The sequence below is a fragment of the Python bivittatus genome, unplaced genomic scaffold (genome assembly GCF_059951505.1).
Source record: "Python bivittatus isolate LINGU-HERP-01145 unplaced genomic scaffold, Pbiv_v1 ctg000530_np1212, whole genome shotgun sequence".
Lineage (NCBI taxonomy): Eukaryota > Metazoa > Chordata > Lepidosauria > Squamata > Pythonidae > Python > Python bivittatus.
Genome location: NW_028277085.1, coordinates 3,724,311 through 3,741,821, shown reverse-complemented (window position 1 = coordinate 3,741,821; position 17,511 = coordinate 3,724,311). Strand labels below are relative to the sequence as shown.

The 17,511-nt window shown below is 40.0% G+C and overlaps 1 protein-coding gene across 4 annotated transcripts in view; it reads left to right on the top strand.

The window, feature by feature from the left end:
• The window catches only part of HMG20A (high mobility group 20A), a 42,049-nt gene that overhangs the window by 10,907 nt on the left and 13,631 nt on the right, over nt 1-17,511 (top strand). For 3 of the 4 annotated variants that reach the window (XM_088148384.1, XM_007436132.4, XM_015889446.3), the window contains exons 2-4: nt 13,087-13,189; nt 15,205-15,352; nt 15,659-15,871. In XM_088148384.1, coding sequence (XP_088004510.1) covers nt 13,104-13,189; nt 15,205-15,352; nt 15,659-15,871 — 447 coding nt within the window. In that variant the 5' untranslated portion in view covers nt 13,087-13,103. Of the gene's footprint in view, nt 1-13,086; nt 13,190-15,204; nt 15,353-15,658; nt 15,872-17,511 lie in introns of those variants that run through there. The other variant, XM_088148385.1, reaches the window with a different exon arrangement.

Sequence of the window (17,511 nt, the reverse complement as noted above, 5' to 3'; positions counted from 1 at the left end):
ATTTGCATAATGACTGCAGTGGGGAGTGCTGGGATTGCGGTTGCTAAGCGATGTGGTAACGTGACATCTCACTTTACAACCGCATCGTTTAGCGACGGAGGTTCTGGTCCCAATTGTGGTTGTAAGTTGAGGACTACCTGTAGCTATGGCTGGTCCTCGGAGTTCCAGCCATTGCAGCACCCCCACAGTCATGGGATCAAAATTTGGGCGCTTGGTGACTGGCCCGCATTTATGTCTGTTGCAGTTGGAAGCTGCTGGCCCTTTGCAAGGCCTTGCAGGAGGAAGGCTGGGGTGAGTGAGTAGAGGGCCTGAGGGTAGGCTCTATCAGTGCTGGGCTCGCCTCCACCCCCGCTGAAGCCCATGGGTTGGTTCTCCAGGAGTGCTTTCAGTGTGAGCTGCAGAGCATGCGCTGTGCTTCTGGGAAGCCCTTGTCCCTCCACTTTCCTGCCATTTCCCTCCACTTTCTCCAGTTCTGCTGCCACCCCTGAATAGCCGCCACCTTCACCTAGGGAGCTGCCGCCGCCGCTGCCTCTCCTGCCTCGCTCAGAGACAATGTGCCATGCCTTGCTGTCCCATCCTGCTGCGTTCTCCACAGTTGCTCCTCACACTGGAGGTAGAAAATAGGGCTCTCTGTGTCCACTGCCCCCCCACCTCCCCCCACCTCTGTCCCACTGCCTCCTCCTCAGCTAGGCCTGTTGAGCTTCCTTCGGCAGAGGAGGCTCTGCTGCCCTGCCGCATTCACCAAACATGTCCCAAGGTTGTGCGCCTGGATCCTGGGCCAGCAGTGGGAGGAGGAAGATGGCGAGGGGCAGCTGAGGGGGCAGCAGGAGTAGGTGGTGGAGTGCAGGGCGGCCAAAAGGGCAGAGATGGGGGGGAGATAGGTGGGTGGGGGGAATTGAAGCAGAGGCCGTTTGTGCAGGGCAGAAGTGTGAAGTGCTCGCCTAACCAACGCAACCGGGACTGCTGGAACTGCCATCTCTAAGTGGTGTGATCACGTGATGTTCTGCTTAATGACCTCTTTGCTTAGTGGCAGAAATTCCAGTCCCAATTAGGGTTGTAACCTGAGGACTACATGTATTTTTTCTTGCTTTACCTCACTTTTATCAAGTCTTTAAAGAGTTCTTTGAAACTTGACCATTAGCTCATCACTTTGTAGCTTTCAGTTGATCCCAGAGTTGTTCAAGAAAACAAGATTTAAGTTACAAACTATTGTTTCTTAAATTGTTATAAAGTTTTGCTGGTTGAGAGAAAAGCTACTAAGTTGTATGAAATGACCTTCTAAATTCTTAATTCTGGTGACTCAGATGTGAGAAGCTCTATTTAATGAATGAAGAGAACAGATTTTAATCTCAGTAGAATGTTGAGTGTGACGATCAAGAGGTAGTAGGAGGCAGAGCGACTTGAGCTAACATTGACTTTGGTGAGTCATGGACCCAAAGATTGGTTTTCCTGTTTCATCCCAGTTCTATGTTGTCAACAGTGATTCTCATTCTCTCTCCCTCTCTCCCTCTCTCTCCCTTCCTCTCTCTCTCTCTCTCTCTCTCCCCCCCCATCTCTATGAATGTCTATCCTTGAGCACTATATATAAAATCCAACATAAAAAGGGCACAGGTGTGGAAGAACATTCTTTTTTCACAGGCATTGATTTACACAATAGTTATTTGTATAGATTCAGATCCCACCTTTCACTTAGGAGCTCTAGGCAGTGTACATATTGCTCTGTCTTCCCATTTTCCCCCACAACAACAGCCTTGTGAGGTAGATTGGGCTGAGAGAGAATGATTGCTCCAAAATACCCAATCAGCTTCCATAACTGAGGGTGGACTAGAACCTGGAGCCAGTCTAAACCCTTAACTGCCTCACTACATGGGTCCTCAGATGGCTACGATATTGTGGATTAGGAAAAGTCTATGTATCAGAGCTTAAGTAGAGGGCTTATGTTGTGTCATCCAAAGTTCTCTGTAGAAGTTGTTGTAATGAAAGTACAGCAAGAGTGTTCACTTTTGAGGATTGATTTGTGTGTTCAGTTGCACTTAAAGTGATTACTTCAAATGTTTATGGGTTGGCTGACTTTCTTAAAAACACTTGCCAAATAACAGATAATGTATGTTGTGCCTTTACTTAAATATACTGTAATAGTATTTTCAAGGTTAAGAATTTCAGGGTAGAAATTGCATATTTTATCAGTGATGGTATATCACTTGGCATCTTGAATTTCTATTAAGTCTGAATCTCTTAATCTAAGAATTTGACATTATTGAGACTAGACTAGGAAACACACTAGATTTTGTCCTAGAGTTAGGGAGCATTAAATAGGGGCAAATCCTTGGGAAGAAATGTTTAAACAGATAAAGCATCAGGAAAGAATAATAGTTGAAAAAGCTGTCCATGGAAAAATAAATATTGTGGCTGGAATTCTGAGGTTTACTTCATTTTGCTACCAGCTGATTTTTCTCATGGAGATGTCTGTTTTTGTTTTTAATTTCATGCAAAGGATGGAGCTAGACATATGATGATAAATACAGGAGTTCCCATGGCTGGGAAGAAGTGGTGGGCAAGAATAAAATGATGCTGTTTTGTTCTGAGACCAGTTGGAAGGAAAGGTATAGTGGATGGGGAAGATTTGGCATCCCTTCCTTCCTGCAAATCTTCTTTCTCTGGCACCCCAGATTTGCATGTTTTGAAAGCAATCATAAGATTGGAGATCAGTGATGAATACATTCCAGACATAATTTTTTACAATAAACTGCCCATATGGTTTGAGTTTTTTTTTTTTAAATGTACATTATAGACACTATGCTGCCAAGTAGAGGATCCTGCTGTGCAGCAGGGTGATCTGATCTTCACATCTTGCCCACCTCTATTAACCTCAATAATATCCATTTTAGATTATTTACTAGTAGTAATTCAAAAATAAGAATGTTTTAAGATTACAGTAGTGCTTGCAATAATCTGTTGGGTATATATAATGCAATAATACTTGAAGATACATGTTTAGGTTAAGTTCACCCAAGGTTCTTTTGGGTCCAGCATATCCACACCTAGAGGAAACAGCCCTTTGATTCTGTGCAAGACTCATTGCTCCTGTCTTGCCCTCTTCCAGTCTCTGCTGGGGGCTGGTAATTCTTCTGCCATTATGCATTTCATAGGACAAGATCTTTTTATTAGTCATGACACAAGAAACAACTATTTTGCGCACTCTTGCAGAATGCTTCCTCTTATCTCTGCATGAGTCAGTGTTTGCTTCCCTAATTTCAGCCAAGGGATAGTTCAGGATTGGTTATACACAAAAACATAGTGGGTGGGCATTTCCAGAAGTAAATCATTTTAATTCTTTCACATGCACACCCAAAGTAACATTTTCAGTTGCTGTCAGATGTTTGGAATACAGTGCCCGACAGCTTGCCTTTTTCCTGTAATTTTGGACAATGTAGCAAATTGATTCTTTACAAATTCATATTATATTGTTTGGTAGTGTTTGCCATCAGAATGGATTAACACCATTAGTTACAAAGTTGTCAGCTTAATACATGAGCTCAGTTAGCCTGGGTGTAACTAAACTTAAATGTTAGGTCACTATTCTTGTCTTCAGTATGGTAATTAACTAGAGAGAAATTTTCCAATTTCATATTGTCTGAGTTTATTGGCCCATTTTACTGGAAAAAAGAACTGTAAAAGGATTTCATTAGATGGAAAGGTAGAAATTTTCATCTGCTCAGCTATATTTAATATAATTGGATTCTTTTGTGCCTTTGTGCCCTCCCATTCCCCTTCTTTCTCCCAGCTGAAAAATGTTTGCCATGGTTGCCCTAGTTGTGAATGTATGTGCTATTAGTGTTCTGTGCACTCCTCCCTGCCTCTCTTTCTCTCTCTTCCCTCATACGGTACAGCCTTAAGCAAAATATTATGGGTATTGCTATTCCGACATTCATTTGTGGCAAAAGTGCAAAAGCCGCATCTCCACACTCTTTCAATGAACAAACTCTACTCAGAATTCTGTCATGTGTACCAGCATGTGGAGCTCCTTAGAAACTGGATTTTGAAGCCAGGGCTTCAGAGGATGTTTAAAAATAATGGTTGCAAAAACCATGACAACGAAGTCAAGTTGGCCTGTGTTGCAGCTGCATGAGGTAGACTGACTTGCTTGTTTTTTAGCCATGGCTGTCTCTGTTTCTGGGTCAGCTAGAAGATCAGCATGATCAGAGAAGCCAAGAAAATGGAAGTGTGTGTGAAAGATTTCCCTTTTTATGGTGTTGACCAGCATTTAGATAGCTTGACTTCAATGGCTAAACCATCAAAGTGCAAATGACATAGATGTTTGTAGACCTGATTTTATATCACACAACCATTTGTAAATTTTATTTTAATAAGGAGCTTCTTCCAAGAGTAGGGAGATGTTTAAAAACCCATCAGAGCTTACACCTCTGCCCGTGCTTGTTCTGTAAGAAGTGAGGACCATCTGAGAGGGTGCACCTAGCAGGGGCTTGCATTGAAGCAGGGGGCTAAAAATTGCCCATATATGAGCAGAGATTTGAGTGTAGCAATGACTGTTGCAAGAACAGTTGAGAAGATCAAGATTGACCAAAGGCCTGCTGCTATGAGTTAACCATCTTTGACCTAAATCCATTTGCAAATCATCCTGCTGAAGGAAAGGGTCTGAACTATGTTATCACCTGTGAGGGGCTAAATTGTTATATATACACACCATATCCTAATGTCTTTTTGTATTTTGTAGCTATATCTCTGCAGCCGATGTGCAGCCCTTTTGGGGCTCCCAGAGTGAGGGACACCAAAGTAATTTGACTTTTTAGTTTTTGGAATATGGGGGTGGGATTAAGATCAAAGGCCTAAGGCACTATTTTACCCCTTATGAGACCCAGAATACCTAAAAAAAATTCTGATATTGCTGATTTTTTTCTGAATTCAAATGATTTTTGTTGAACACTATATAAACAACAATGTATTCGGATTTTCTTCCTACTGCATGTTTTCTCTTTTGATGTTGATCTAATTTGCTGCAAGACGGGATGCCTATAACTGATGGGAAAAGGAAGCCAGAATAATTGCTTGAGTTTGCTACCTGTTTTTTCTTCATTTCCTGGTATTATCGTGACCATAAACTTTGTTGTCAATCTGGACACCAGTTCTCCCCAGCAAATCCAAAATTGACAGCAAATCCAGTGATACTCTTGTTTCAGTAGCAAAGCCAACAATCATGATTGAAGGGCTTTAAAGACTGTGCTTCTGGGGTGCTAAGTCACGTACAAGCCTGGAGCCTGGCTATGCTTTCACGGCCCATAGCAACCAGAGAATGTTGCTGAGCAGGGCAGCTCGTTCAGAGTGGACAAGCACAAGCAGAGTACAGCAGGCCAGGGGCTTATTGTTAATACATAGGCTGTATATGTATCATTTTCACGAGCCTAGCTGGCCTCAGAGCTGTCACCGAAAGAGATCCCTGTATGTGCTTTTTGTTGACACTGTTTCGCTCTAGCAGAAAAAGAAATACCAGACACAGAAATAAAAACACTGTTAAAAAAATGGAAAACTTCTTTTGACTTTTTTTCCCCGTGTGTCAGAAATATGGTCCTTTTCAATCTGACCTGCTGTCGTAAGAACAAGAAATGCTTTGAATTAAGCGTGACAGGTATTGGAAGAGCATAGATACAAATACAGATGTGCATTACTGGCACTATAGTAATTATAACATGTCTAGTTGCAAAGCTATATTTTTTGAGTGAAGACTGCAGTGTGGGTATGGAGAGGGGAAATCTGCCTGTGGATGAAAGTACAGTAGTGCCCAACAGTTTATGAAACTAGGTTACAAGAAATGCTTTGGAGGTCTTGTTTTGGATTGTGAACGACATTTATGGCAAGGAGCCCAATAAAATCATTTGGGCATATTTCCGCCTTCACAGAAAAGTTTTGGCTCTTTGAAGGAATATAAAAATCAACAATGATGTTTTCGATCAGCATAATAAAGGAGTCTTTCCTTAGACATTTTACTGAACGTAATTGGATGTATACAGTAAGCTCTTTAAGGCTTACTTGAATGTGATACATGTATGTCAAAAATTAAAGGAGCTGCTGAAACCCTTTTGAAGATAAAGTAGATTCAACATTGTACTAAGCCATAATTGGTTAATTAAACCATAATAATTTCATAAGTAGCTAAGCCATGGTTTATAATCTATTATGTCTAATTTTATGTAGCATATTAAGCCAAAACCAAACAAATTCCTGTTTCAAATCATGTGTGAAGCTTGTATCAAATCATACTTGGGGCCTTATTAACATCTTTAATTGTGAATCCTAATAGTGGAAGAGCCCCTGGGAACCCCTGTCTTGGCAAAATAAAGTAAATCCTCCAGGCATATTTCTATTTTTGTATTCATCGTAATCTCTCAGAATCTGAACCTTTAGAGCTTCATCCATGTTAAGTATGACTTTTTATTCTTTCTCACCAGTAGAACGTTGGGGAAAAACTATGCAAAGGAGAAGGGACTCTGCCCGTTGGCCCATTAGTGGGCTTTTCTGAAAACTCCATAAAACAGGACCAAGCTTGAAGCGTGGCAAAAGAAGGACTGAATTTAAAAATGGGCTAGGCCAGACCACAGCGTGAAAAATCCCCCAGTTGCATCCCTGTGGGAGAAGCAGTTGGGCAGCTGCTGAGGATATCTGTGGCTGCTCCGTGCCAACCAGGCCCCTCCCCTCCCCTCCCAGTTACATAGCCCAGAATGGAGGAAATGCAGTCTGCCCTCTGCTTCTCAGTGCATACACACAAGTTCATGAGGAGAGAGCAGAAATGCACACAGCAGCTGCATATATGCACCGGCCCTGATTAGATCTTCAAAGACATAAACGTACAACCTTATTAGTCTCTGAGAAGACGGAACCCCCCCCCCATGTTAGTTTGTTACACAGAAAAAGGAAGACATCTTCTATAGACTCTGCTGATAAAGGAATTGAAAATAATTCAACGAGCCATGCTCTGCTTTCTCTGCCTTGTTTTTTTGTGCAAATGTGATGTTATTGTCTGAGTTTGATTTGTGTGCTCCATTGAATATAACCTTTTGTTCACATTTTTGCAGTAAATCAAAAGAGCAGGTACAGGGTCTTCCCTCCCCAATAAAGCATAATGTCCATGGACTACAAACAGCATTAAATGCTGGCAACACACAAGGTTAAGATGCCCTGTATTCTCCAACCTGAAGGTGTTTGCAAGGAGATAAAAAAAGACGTTCCACATGTGTCCTGATTCTAGAAAGGCAAGCATGTTGGCTCTTGGGAGTGGAAGCTGTAGAAGCTAAGAGCAGAATAAGACAATTATATCAGTAGATAATGATGCCTCCAAAGTTCCATGTAATGCACTGTTCAGACCTAGTTGCACTTGCTCTTTTTGCCAATAAAACAGAGGCAAAATGATACGTCCCACTGCTGAATTTGTTTTCTAGTAGTCAGGTCAACCAGTGTCTTTCAGTTCCACTTTTCTCTCTCCAGACTGCACCGAAACAGGCCTGTGCCCTTTAATCTAGTATTTTCTTGAGATGTTGTAACATGCTTGTACAAGGGAAAGTATAGTCGTTTTGTCTTGGAGTGGACAACCTGTGAGTAGGAGTGATTTAATTTTAAACCAAGCCCCCGTTAGAAACCCAAATTGCATTTGGTATTTTGCATTAATATGGAGTGTATTTCAAACATTCATACACTTTTTTCTTATAGCCCTTTGGGAAAATACAAGGGTGTTCAGCTTTTTAAAAAAATGCTGAAATGTGGCATCTATTCTGTGCCTGGAGCAGCTTAGCTGGCTGTTTACGTCATGTTACAGCCATTGTTGGGAATATATGTCTAGGCACAACATTGCTGTGCCGGTGGTTTTCATTATTGCCATGGATTCCTAACAGCCTTTTATATGTCAGTGTTCTCTTCTGCTGAATTAGAAACTACCAAAGTAAGATTTCAGAGAAGAGGAAAGATAATAGGCCAAGTCTTATAGAGAATGTCACTATTTGCCCATAGCTGTTGGTGCGAGAATGGATTGCCTGATTTAATATTTATAGGTAGATTGATGAACATATTATATGTTCATGTTATAGTCTATGTAAGTTACAATTTAAGACATGCAATCTCAGGCTATTACCTCTTTACAAATTATAATGTTTATCATTTTATAGCATTTCTGTTAACTTCTTACATTTCTCGTTTCCTGCCATCATCCTAATATATAGCTCTACTTATCTCCATTCAGTCTTAGCTTCTATAATTTTTTTTCTCCAGCCCCACGTAGATTTTGAGCTCTATCAGGTCTTGAACAGAAACCTAAGGATAGAAATGGCTGCTGCCTTCATTCTACTAAAAGGATCAGAACCCAGGTATGAAAGGTTATTGAAATTTTTAGGAGCAGGCGAGAAACCACTTGTGAAGTGCTGTGTGAAGTAGTAGAATGTGGGAGATTGTATTCACATTAAGAGGCACTTCCAAGCATAATTTCAGTTTAAGTATTGACTTTCAAAGACCTTCATAGCTGGAGTTTGGGTACCTGAAGGAATGAATGCCTGTTCCCACTTTACTATTTTGCCAGCATTGATTGAAGCTTTTCCCCCCGATCCTTTTTAGAAATAATCTTGTGACCTTATTTCAAAGTCTTTACTTGATATTCTGTTTTATACTGTTGGAATTCTTACTGTTTTATTGTGAACTACTGTGAGAATTTGTTGGTTGAAGGGCAGTATATAAAATAATTTAAAAGTTATAATATTACATATTTAGCAGTTGGTTCTGCACCTGAATCAAGAAGTTAAGGAAACATGACTGAATTCTTTGTCTACAACACAAAACTATAGGTCAGTTTGTTTTCAGTGCTGATGGATTACAATTACTTTGACATGTTGGTTAGGACTAATATAGGTAGATAATAATGATAATTCCCTTAACCATGATTTAAAAATGTGTGAGATTTTGGATCACATACTTTTCCTTCTGGAACATGAATTTCATCTCTCATATTTTGTCAAATTAATGCTTATAGCAGCATTAACTGCAGTTGGCACTAACCCAGGATTTAAACTGGATCACAAATGAATTCACACCAAGGGTTTTTATCCTAACTAAAATGGAAAATGAGGTTAGTTCTAACTATGCTTACATGCAATTGCAGGGCAATTCACTCTCTAAAATGAGAAGTGCAGAGAATGTATAATAATCTCCTTATTGTTTAATGTTAGGTGATATGTAGAACCCTGAGAAATGAAGAAGCCTTTATAGCATCTATGTTCTGGGAGTGAAACTTACAGTTGTTTAGTTAATGCTGATCATAACTGTAGAATAAATGGATTACAATATACTGTGAATTTGAGGGAGAACCATCAACTTTTTGCTGACTTGACCCTTTCTGTAATTTTGAACTTCTTTACACCTGCAGTTTCCTAATGTACACAGAGTGCGGAGGGGCAAAGGTACTATTTCCTTTTGTCATCCTGACCAGGATTGTTTTCATCCTGACAAAGGATACAGGAAGGAAAGAGCTGGCTAAAACTAGCCCATCAACTTGTTCATCTGACCCCAGAGGATCCAGAATTTAAGAGGGAAGCTTGTCAACTCTGTGGTCAGGCACCCGGACTGAGCTAATGAGATTATGCAGTAATAAACATCTTTTGAGTTTCTGTGAATTGCTTTAGAGCCTTTGACATTCTTAAAACTACCTGGCAGTGGTTTGGGAGCACAGCTGCAAGGCCAATCATGGCAGGAATGATTTTGGAAGTTTTGAAGCCAGCAGAGCAACCTCTGACCTTGCACATCCTATGCACATTTTTTTATCCTTTTCCAGTTTGTTCCAGTGGGAACTAGGTCTCTCCTTGCCTCCCCTCCCTTATCCTGCCTGTTGGAATAGTTTAATAACTTCTCCACATTCACAAATATTTGACCTCTTCTTTGGGAGTTGATTTTGAGTGTCCAGGCATATGGATTGAATAAAACAAACCTTTAAAGCAAGAAAGTAGTTTGCATTCTTCTAGCTTCCTGTGTTTATATGGTCTGTTTTGCCCGGTGTTAATGCTGGTTTCCAGCTGCTTCCCATGCCGAATTAAAAGCAAGGTTGAAGCATTAATTGTTGCTTATCAAGTCTAGATGCCAATGGGGGAAAAGAAGACCAGCCTGAAATGTCTTGTGAAATATAATGTGTAGAATAGAAGAGGTAATATGCCCATTAGCTGTTAAGGCTGTATGGATTCTGTGTGAGAGATAAATGTCTTTCTATTGAGGTTAGAATGTCTAAATATGCCCTGAGATATTTCATATGCTCTGCAAGGAGAATGTCTCTTAGACCACCTTTTTTGCTCCAAAATCTGTAAAGCATGCTTGTGATAATTGAGCAGAATGGCTCCTGAAGACTATGATTTTGTTTTCTCTAAAGATTGATAAATTTGAGTTGAAGAAAACAGCCTGAGGTATAATCAGCCAGGAAATAGATAGTGTAAACTAGAAGGTTTGAACTTAAAAGTTAAGTTTTTATATATTTGACAACTGAACTAGCAATAAACTCTGCTCTCATGCTCATTAGCAACATAGCATTGTATTCACAGAAGGAAAAACAACCTTTGCCAAATTTCTTTCAAAGCCGCATTCATAAAATCAGAAAACAGAACAAGCCAACAAACAAAAAACAGTAAAACCATATGGACCGTGCTATGCTTTTTCATCTTTCTGACTCTCAGAAACTAAATCAAGCCTAAAACTAGCTTATAAGCATTTATATTGATTATTTGGGGGGATGGAGGAACAAACTGCTTCCTTGCATCCTAGGTGGATAATGATGTTGGTTAGTTAGCGTGACACCTCAACAACTCCCTTCTTCAGAAAGTAAATAGAGGTGTGGAGTCCTTGGTGCACTGATGATGTTACCTAGTCGGGTAATGAAATGACTGCAAGCAAGCAACCAAGCTCAGAGAGCACCAAGAACTCCGCAGTTCAACCCCAAGCTACAGATATTCTCTTGTATTGGAATAAATAGAAGATTGGCTAGTATGGCATTTTCCCCTGGAAGCTGCAGGATTGATGGATTAACCCTTTGTTGACCTACCAGCCTGGACATTACATAAATGCTTACTTAAAAGGATATCTTGATTGTGCACCTAAAATGATACAGTTATCACCCACTAAAGCCTATGCCTCCTCTCACCATTTACTGGATTTGAACAGGTTAAAAGCATTTTCTAGCAGCCCACCTGAAGGCCATATGCATCAGAATGTGCTTGAAAGCAGCCCCTGCCCCCTTTTTCATTCAGGCTTGTGGAGAGGTCATTTTCAGTAGATGGCACCTAAAATGAACAGAGCAGAAATAGGAATCTGTAAAACAAAGGTCTGATAAATTCCATCTGCTCCTTTTTCACAGATGTAATTGCTAGTTTTTATTTTTGCTATCAATTGCGGCCCATTACACAATTATTCCTTTTTCTTTTCCATTTTTTGTTAACCCTTCTGTACCTTTAACATGTTTCATAATGCCCAGAGGATTTAAATTTGAGGGTACAGGTAGTCCCCAATTTAAGAATGAGTTCCGATCCCAAGGTTTGTCCTTAAGTTGAATTTGTATGTAAGCCGAAACAGTATTATTGTATAATAGTGTTTAAGTAGTGTGGTGTAATTTACTTGAACCATTGTGTACTTAACTCGAATTATTGTGTATTTAACTTGAATTTTGCTACAATAGATTCCATTCTTAACTATGGGTCATCAGTAAACCGGGCATTCTCAACCTGGGGACTACCTGTAGTTTAGAAGCCTTTATAAATGGCAGCCACTTCCCATCTATACAGGCGCCCAGACCACTCCATCTTTGGGCACAAAAGTGCTTTTCTGACTCTATAAAATATAGGACTATGGAGGGGTCTTGGGCAGAAAAATATTGTATTCATAGAGTGACTTCTTTGCAGAATTACACTGATGATTGCTGGGGCAAAAATAAATCACTTATAAATTGGAAATTTATTCTGAATTAGAATAGTATCACATTGACAGCCTTCTCCTATCTCTTTTTTCCTGTTCTTTGTTGACTGCTAGAAAATAGAATTTAATTGTTCTCTATAAAAAGCTCAGGCCTTTTTTATATTTATTATTCATATAGCAGCATCAGTGGGCGTAAAGATGAGATAACAAGCCCCTCAGCTATGGAATTTGCAATGTAAAATTCAACCTAGGGAGGCAATAGAAGGAGATGAGGATAAGAGTGAAAGAATATGCATAAATATTTGCTTATTTATTATAATCATGTATGTTGCAGGTCAGGATAGCAATATTTCTGAAACAATCATAAATATTATTTAAAGCAAACAAAAACTTCTAGGATTCTTCCAGTAGAACAGTTATGGCTCTGTGGAGCAGAGAATAAGTGTTCAGCCAAGCAATATTCTGTGGTGGTGGTGGCTGTCACTTCCATTTTCCTTCTATCTTAAATGATGTGGATTGGTGTCTCGTGGGTGTTCAGATATGTTTATAGCTCACATTTTTGGTACCCACAGTACATGTAAAAATGGAAAGTACTTCATGGCTGCCATCACAAACTCGAACTCATTCCTGAAAGTTGCCAGCTGATGACTGGAATACAAATGAATGTATTTATGAATGTATGAATGCAAACTCTTGCATTTGGTGCTCTGTGCTTATTGTGGAACATTTACTCACAAATGGTGCTCCTATAAAATGTGTGTTTCCATCTTTTAGAGTTAGTAGGTTTGTGTTTTTATGCATGTTTAAATAAAGTAGCCATAGTGTAACTGCAGTTCAAAGTTAACAGTTGCTTGTTGCTTGGCTCTTAATACTGTGATATACTAATCACTATTTGTGGTCATTTCAGTAGAGCCTGTTTAGAAATTTTACTTAAGTCTAATTGACATGAGGTAGAGTTCTGCAGCCTAAAGGTTAGATCTTATGACTGTAACCCTAAACTTATATTCTCAAAAGTAAATGGTATTGAAATTAGTGTGCATTATTTAGGAGAGAATAGTTAAGACCAGGATATAAGTCTGTCTGTAACTCTACAAACAAATACTGTATGCAGAAATACTAATACTAATATGAAAATTGCATCTCCAGTTTCTTTTGTAACAGTAATGGAGAACGTGATGGGCAGCTCATCTCCTCCTTCACGTTTTCAAGAAGACGATGGCTCAAAAGAGAATACTGATGTTCCAGCTGGGTAAGCAACTGTTTCTCTAGCTTTAGGCTTATGCATATTTCATCCACTTCAGAGTCTTCAATGCTAATTAGTTTTTGTCCTGGTTTCAAAGCTCCAGTTTCTACAGCTCTCTCTGTCTTGCTAAAACTTATCCTTTTTCTTCACAGTGAAACAAATCCTTTGAATTTCCCTTGGCATATTGAAACCAAGACATTCCTATCAGGTGCTAATCCTTAAATGATCAATGTGGGTTGAAAATAAGACAAAGTAGAGAAACAGCAATCAACAGTCCAAGGAACAGCTTCTGCTGGATAATAATAGAAGTTGTAATAATATGGACAGATGATGGCTGCCACGGAAGTTCAGACTAGTATCTGTAAGAGGCAAAGTGAGGGCCACTTACATAAAAAGACTCCTTTCTCCCCCCCCCCTCCCCCACCCAAGGGACACTTTCACATTGGCAGCTACTTGAGGCAGCAACTAATTTGTAAAGATTCTGGGGAATAAGACAGGTAATGCCAAAAGCTCCTCTCTGGATGATAAAACAGAATATCTCACTGGTTTCATTGACCCAGGTGAGAAATCATTCTGGGGTTGAATTTTCTTTTTTTATTGTCCCCAAACTCAGCCACAGAATGACCTCTCACCATCAAGAGAAGAGCTTTTCCCATCACCTGTTTTACTCCTTAGGACTTTTATAAATCAGTAAACCTGCTTCATTTAAGCATCCCTCAGACTAAATATGGAACATTCTGTACTCATTCATTCAATATGATTCATTCATTCATTCATTCTTCTGTATTCTGTGTTCATAAGTCTCTGGGCAATCAGGCCTGCCAGTTCAATATCTCCTAATGGATATCTTCTGGATACAGCCCTGAAAATGTAACACCTGGGTTGCCACCTCAGGGACCTGTGGCAATGGCTGCTAATATTCTAGGCATCACTCTCTGGAACATATCACGTGCTGAGAATGTAAGATGAGTACTTCTGTTAGGTCACGATCTTCTGTGAGTTTATAAGCTGAGTTTATAAGTGAAATCTTGTATCTCTTAATCTGTAATCTCTTATCCTGGTTTATGTAATAAACCATTTTCTTTCTGTCCCTCGTCTCTTTTCCCAACTTGATTTGCACATAACAGGAAACAAGGATTGTCTTCCAGTTCTCACTGCCATTACATTCCTCCATCTACATACAGTGCAATAAAATGAGCACTTAAAGCCTAGTGAGATTTGAATCACAGTGGCATTAATCAAGTTTGGCTACTCTCACTTTGAATGGCTCATCTTAGCATAGGCCTAAGATCTCTGCTGGATTCGTAGGGAAGGAATAAAAAAAAAAAGGATTTGTCTGATGAATTTGTCCCCTACCTTTCTCTAGCTCTGGCCTGATGGGGAAGAGGGGAGAGAATACCCAAGCTGCAAGCGATTGCAGCTGAAATGGGTACTTTTATCTGTGAGCTGTTTTCAGATGGATAAATATGCTGTGCCCAGCAACTTATTAAGATGGGCTCAGAACACTGTGAAACATGCTGTTGTGTTTCATATCACTCCAAGGCTTTTTTTTAAAAAAAAAAAGAAAATCTGTTATTCTTGTTTAGTGTAACAGCAAGCAATTGTGTGAAAATAAATGAGAGCAAAGTTAGCATCATAAGCATAGTTAGAAATGTTGCCTGAAACATACAGAATAATAAAACATTGTTTTTGCCTTTGGTCCTCCTGTGAAGATTCAGCCCTTTGTACATGGAGAAGAAGCTGAGCTTCTGTTCTTATTACAGACAAAATTGTTTTCCTTGAAATGCGCCCTGTTGAGGTCATAAATCATTCTTATCAACTGTAATGAGCAAGGGCATATTTGTATCTAACTTTTACAATTAACAGGTCCTTATCAACTACTCTTTGCAATGCCATCTCTGAACATTTCTCAGTTATGACATTTGGAGGCCTAGTGGATAGAATAAGTTTGTGCATGAGTACTTACATTTTGTGACAATAAGAGTGGGAGTATCTTGTATGATTATCTGACTTTTTTTCAGGGTAAATCATTCAGAAGGATCGTGCTGTGGCAGTGCCTCCCAGGCTGCCAACAATCCAGATTTTGCAGAAGATGTCTTGCAAAATCAACTGTTACGAAATGAGTCATTTAATAAAGCTGAAAATAGTGAAATGAGGCCTGAGGAGGAGGTGAGTGGAAATTACTGGAACAAGTCTAAGATTTCCTCCTCCACCTGAATATTCTATCCATTCATCTTTTCTTTTAAATGGAGAATTGATTATTTATATTTTAATTAGCAATCCTCCTCTTGCAGGAGCTCAGTAAAGGGATGTCATCTACAAATAACTTCCTAGCAGATTCTGATTATTGGACTGAAACAGAAGTTGTCCTTTGAAATAGCTTAATTAAAGCCTTATGTAGTTTATGAGAACATGGGAGATGATAATGTCCTTTTAAAACAAATGATTTGTTTTGAATTTTCTGTTCTCTTACAGCAAAGAGTCAAGAGAGGAGGCTGGTCTAAAGGGCGGAAGAGGAAGAAACCTTTAAGGGACAGCAATGCTCCCAAATCTCCCCTCACGGGGTATGTGAGATTTATGAATGAGCGGCGGGAGCAGCTTCGAGCCAAGAGACCTGAAGTTCCATTTCCAGAAATCACCAGAATGTTGGGCAACGAATGGAGCAAACTCCCTCCTGAGGAAAAACGGGTACTACTGTATCTGCCTTTCCATTTATGGCATGTTTTATGACATTTTATTATGTCCTCAAACTTCTGTTGGGAAACCAAAGAGAAAAAGAATCCAAGGATTCAATCTATAGTATTTGCCTGATTCCCCTCTTCACCAAAGTTGGAGACTGAGCTCTGTCCTTGAAATATTGAATCCAATATCAGGTCCTAAAACCTTCCTCCTCCTTCCAGCTTGTGAAAGCCCCCAAATTCAGGAGGAGAATTCAGTGGATCCAGAGTCCCCCTCACTCAGCGCCTCCAACCTAGTAGGGTTGATTTAAACTAGATCTTTAGCTGATATAAACATTTTTCTTCCCATTTCAAATAAAAAAAAAAAGAATGAGATAGGACATGGAGGACATTTCTGTCCTAGGAAGGATATGCCGTCACTTTCACCCTATCTAGAAGGCATATTCTGTTGTTGGATACCCCAACTGGAGGGTAGTATGCTTTGTAAAAGACATCTTCCTCTTGGGCCTGTAGTTTCTCTGTCATACGATGTAGCCCAGTGAGCCTTCAGGAGAGAACTACAGAGTGTGACAGGCACGAATGTGTCTTTGTCCACAGTGAGTGTAGGGAAATGGCAAAGCAGGCTGATAGAATGACTGTGTTAGATTCATCTGTACAGCTGGTGTCTCAGGCAAAACAGATATAACTGAAAGAACAGATTGAACAGGATGCAGATTGAAAATGAGGGTGCAAAAGAATAATTATCTTTCCATTTAGAAAGGCTGCTCATGATGTAGAGAAAATATCAACTTGTGATGGGAAGCCTTGCTTCATTAGTCTACTTTTAATCAAAAGAATGAAACCCAAAGGAGGTTTGTGAGAAGCTGGCTGACAGGCGAGCATGCTTTATTTAATACATTTGTTTGTTTGAAGTCTGCTGTGGCTCACATGTTTGTGTAGCTTCCAGCAGTGTTTCTGGCACTGCGATCCTGAATGTGTCTCCTCAAAAGTAAGGCAGTTCTCGCCTTTAGAAGGGCTTTCTGTCATGTAAGTGTATATGGGATTGAAGATGTATTGTCAGTAATTCTCTTGCAAGCTAAGGGAAATGAATTGGTTTGGTGGATAAAGGGATCAGATGGAAGCACCATTGTAGACCCAAACCATACCACCCCATAAATGACAAGTCCAAAAAGCCACTTACAGGACTCAGATTCCTATAGCAGCCACCTGCTGATCCTCTTCTGTTAGTCCTTAGGACCGAGTATGGAACAGAGTTTAGTCCCAGTGCAGTATGATGATGTCTTGGGAGCTCTGTCCAGAAGAGAGGGACTTTCATTCTCATCATAACCTCCTCATCCCATTCCCCACTGTTGGCCCAGCTTGATCCCCAAAATAACACCATTTCTGGGCCCTGTCATCAAGCATTGAGCATGGTCTGTGGGTCTGTTGAGAGGAAACAAGAGAGGGCTCTAAACCTGGCTGGCTCCTGTTCATCAGGCAAGAAGATGGAAGTAAATGAAGCTGAGATTTTGTGCTAGAACTGCCAGAGAGAGGCAGAGTTTCAGACTTGACATTGCTGGTAAAGTTGGACAGATGGGCCCTTGAGAACCCTTCTGGTGATCTAGATAATGTGGGTTTCATGTCCAGTTGAGAAGGGTAATTTAAGTAGCA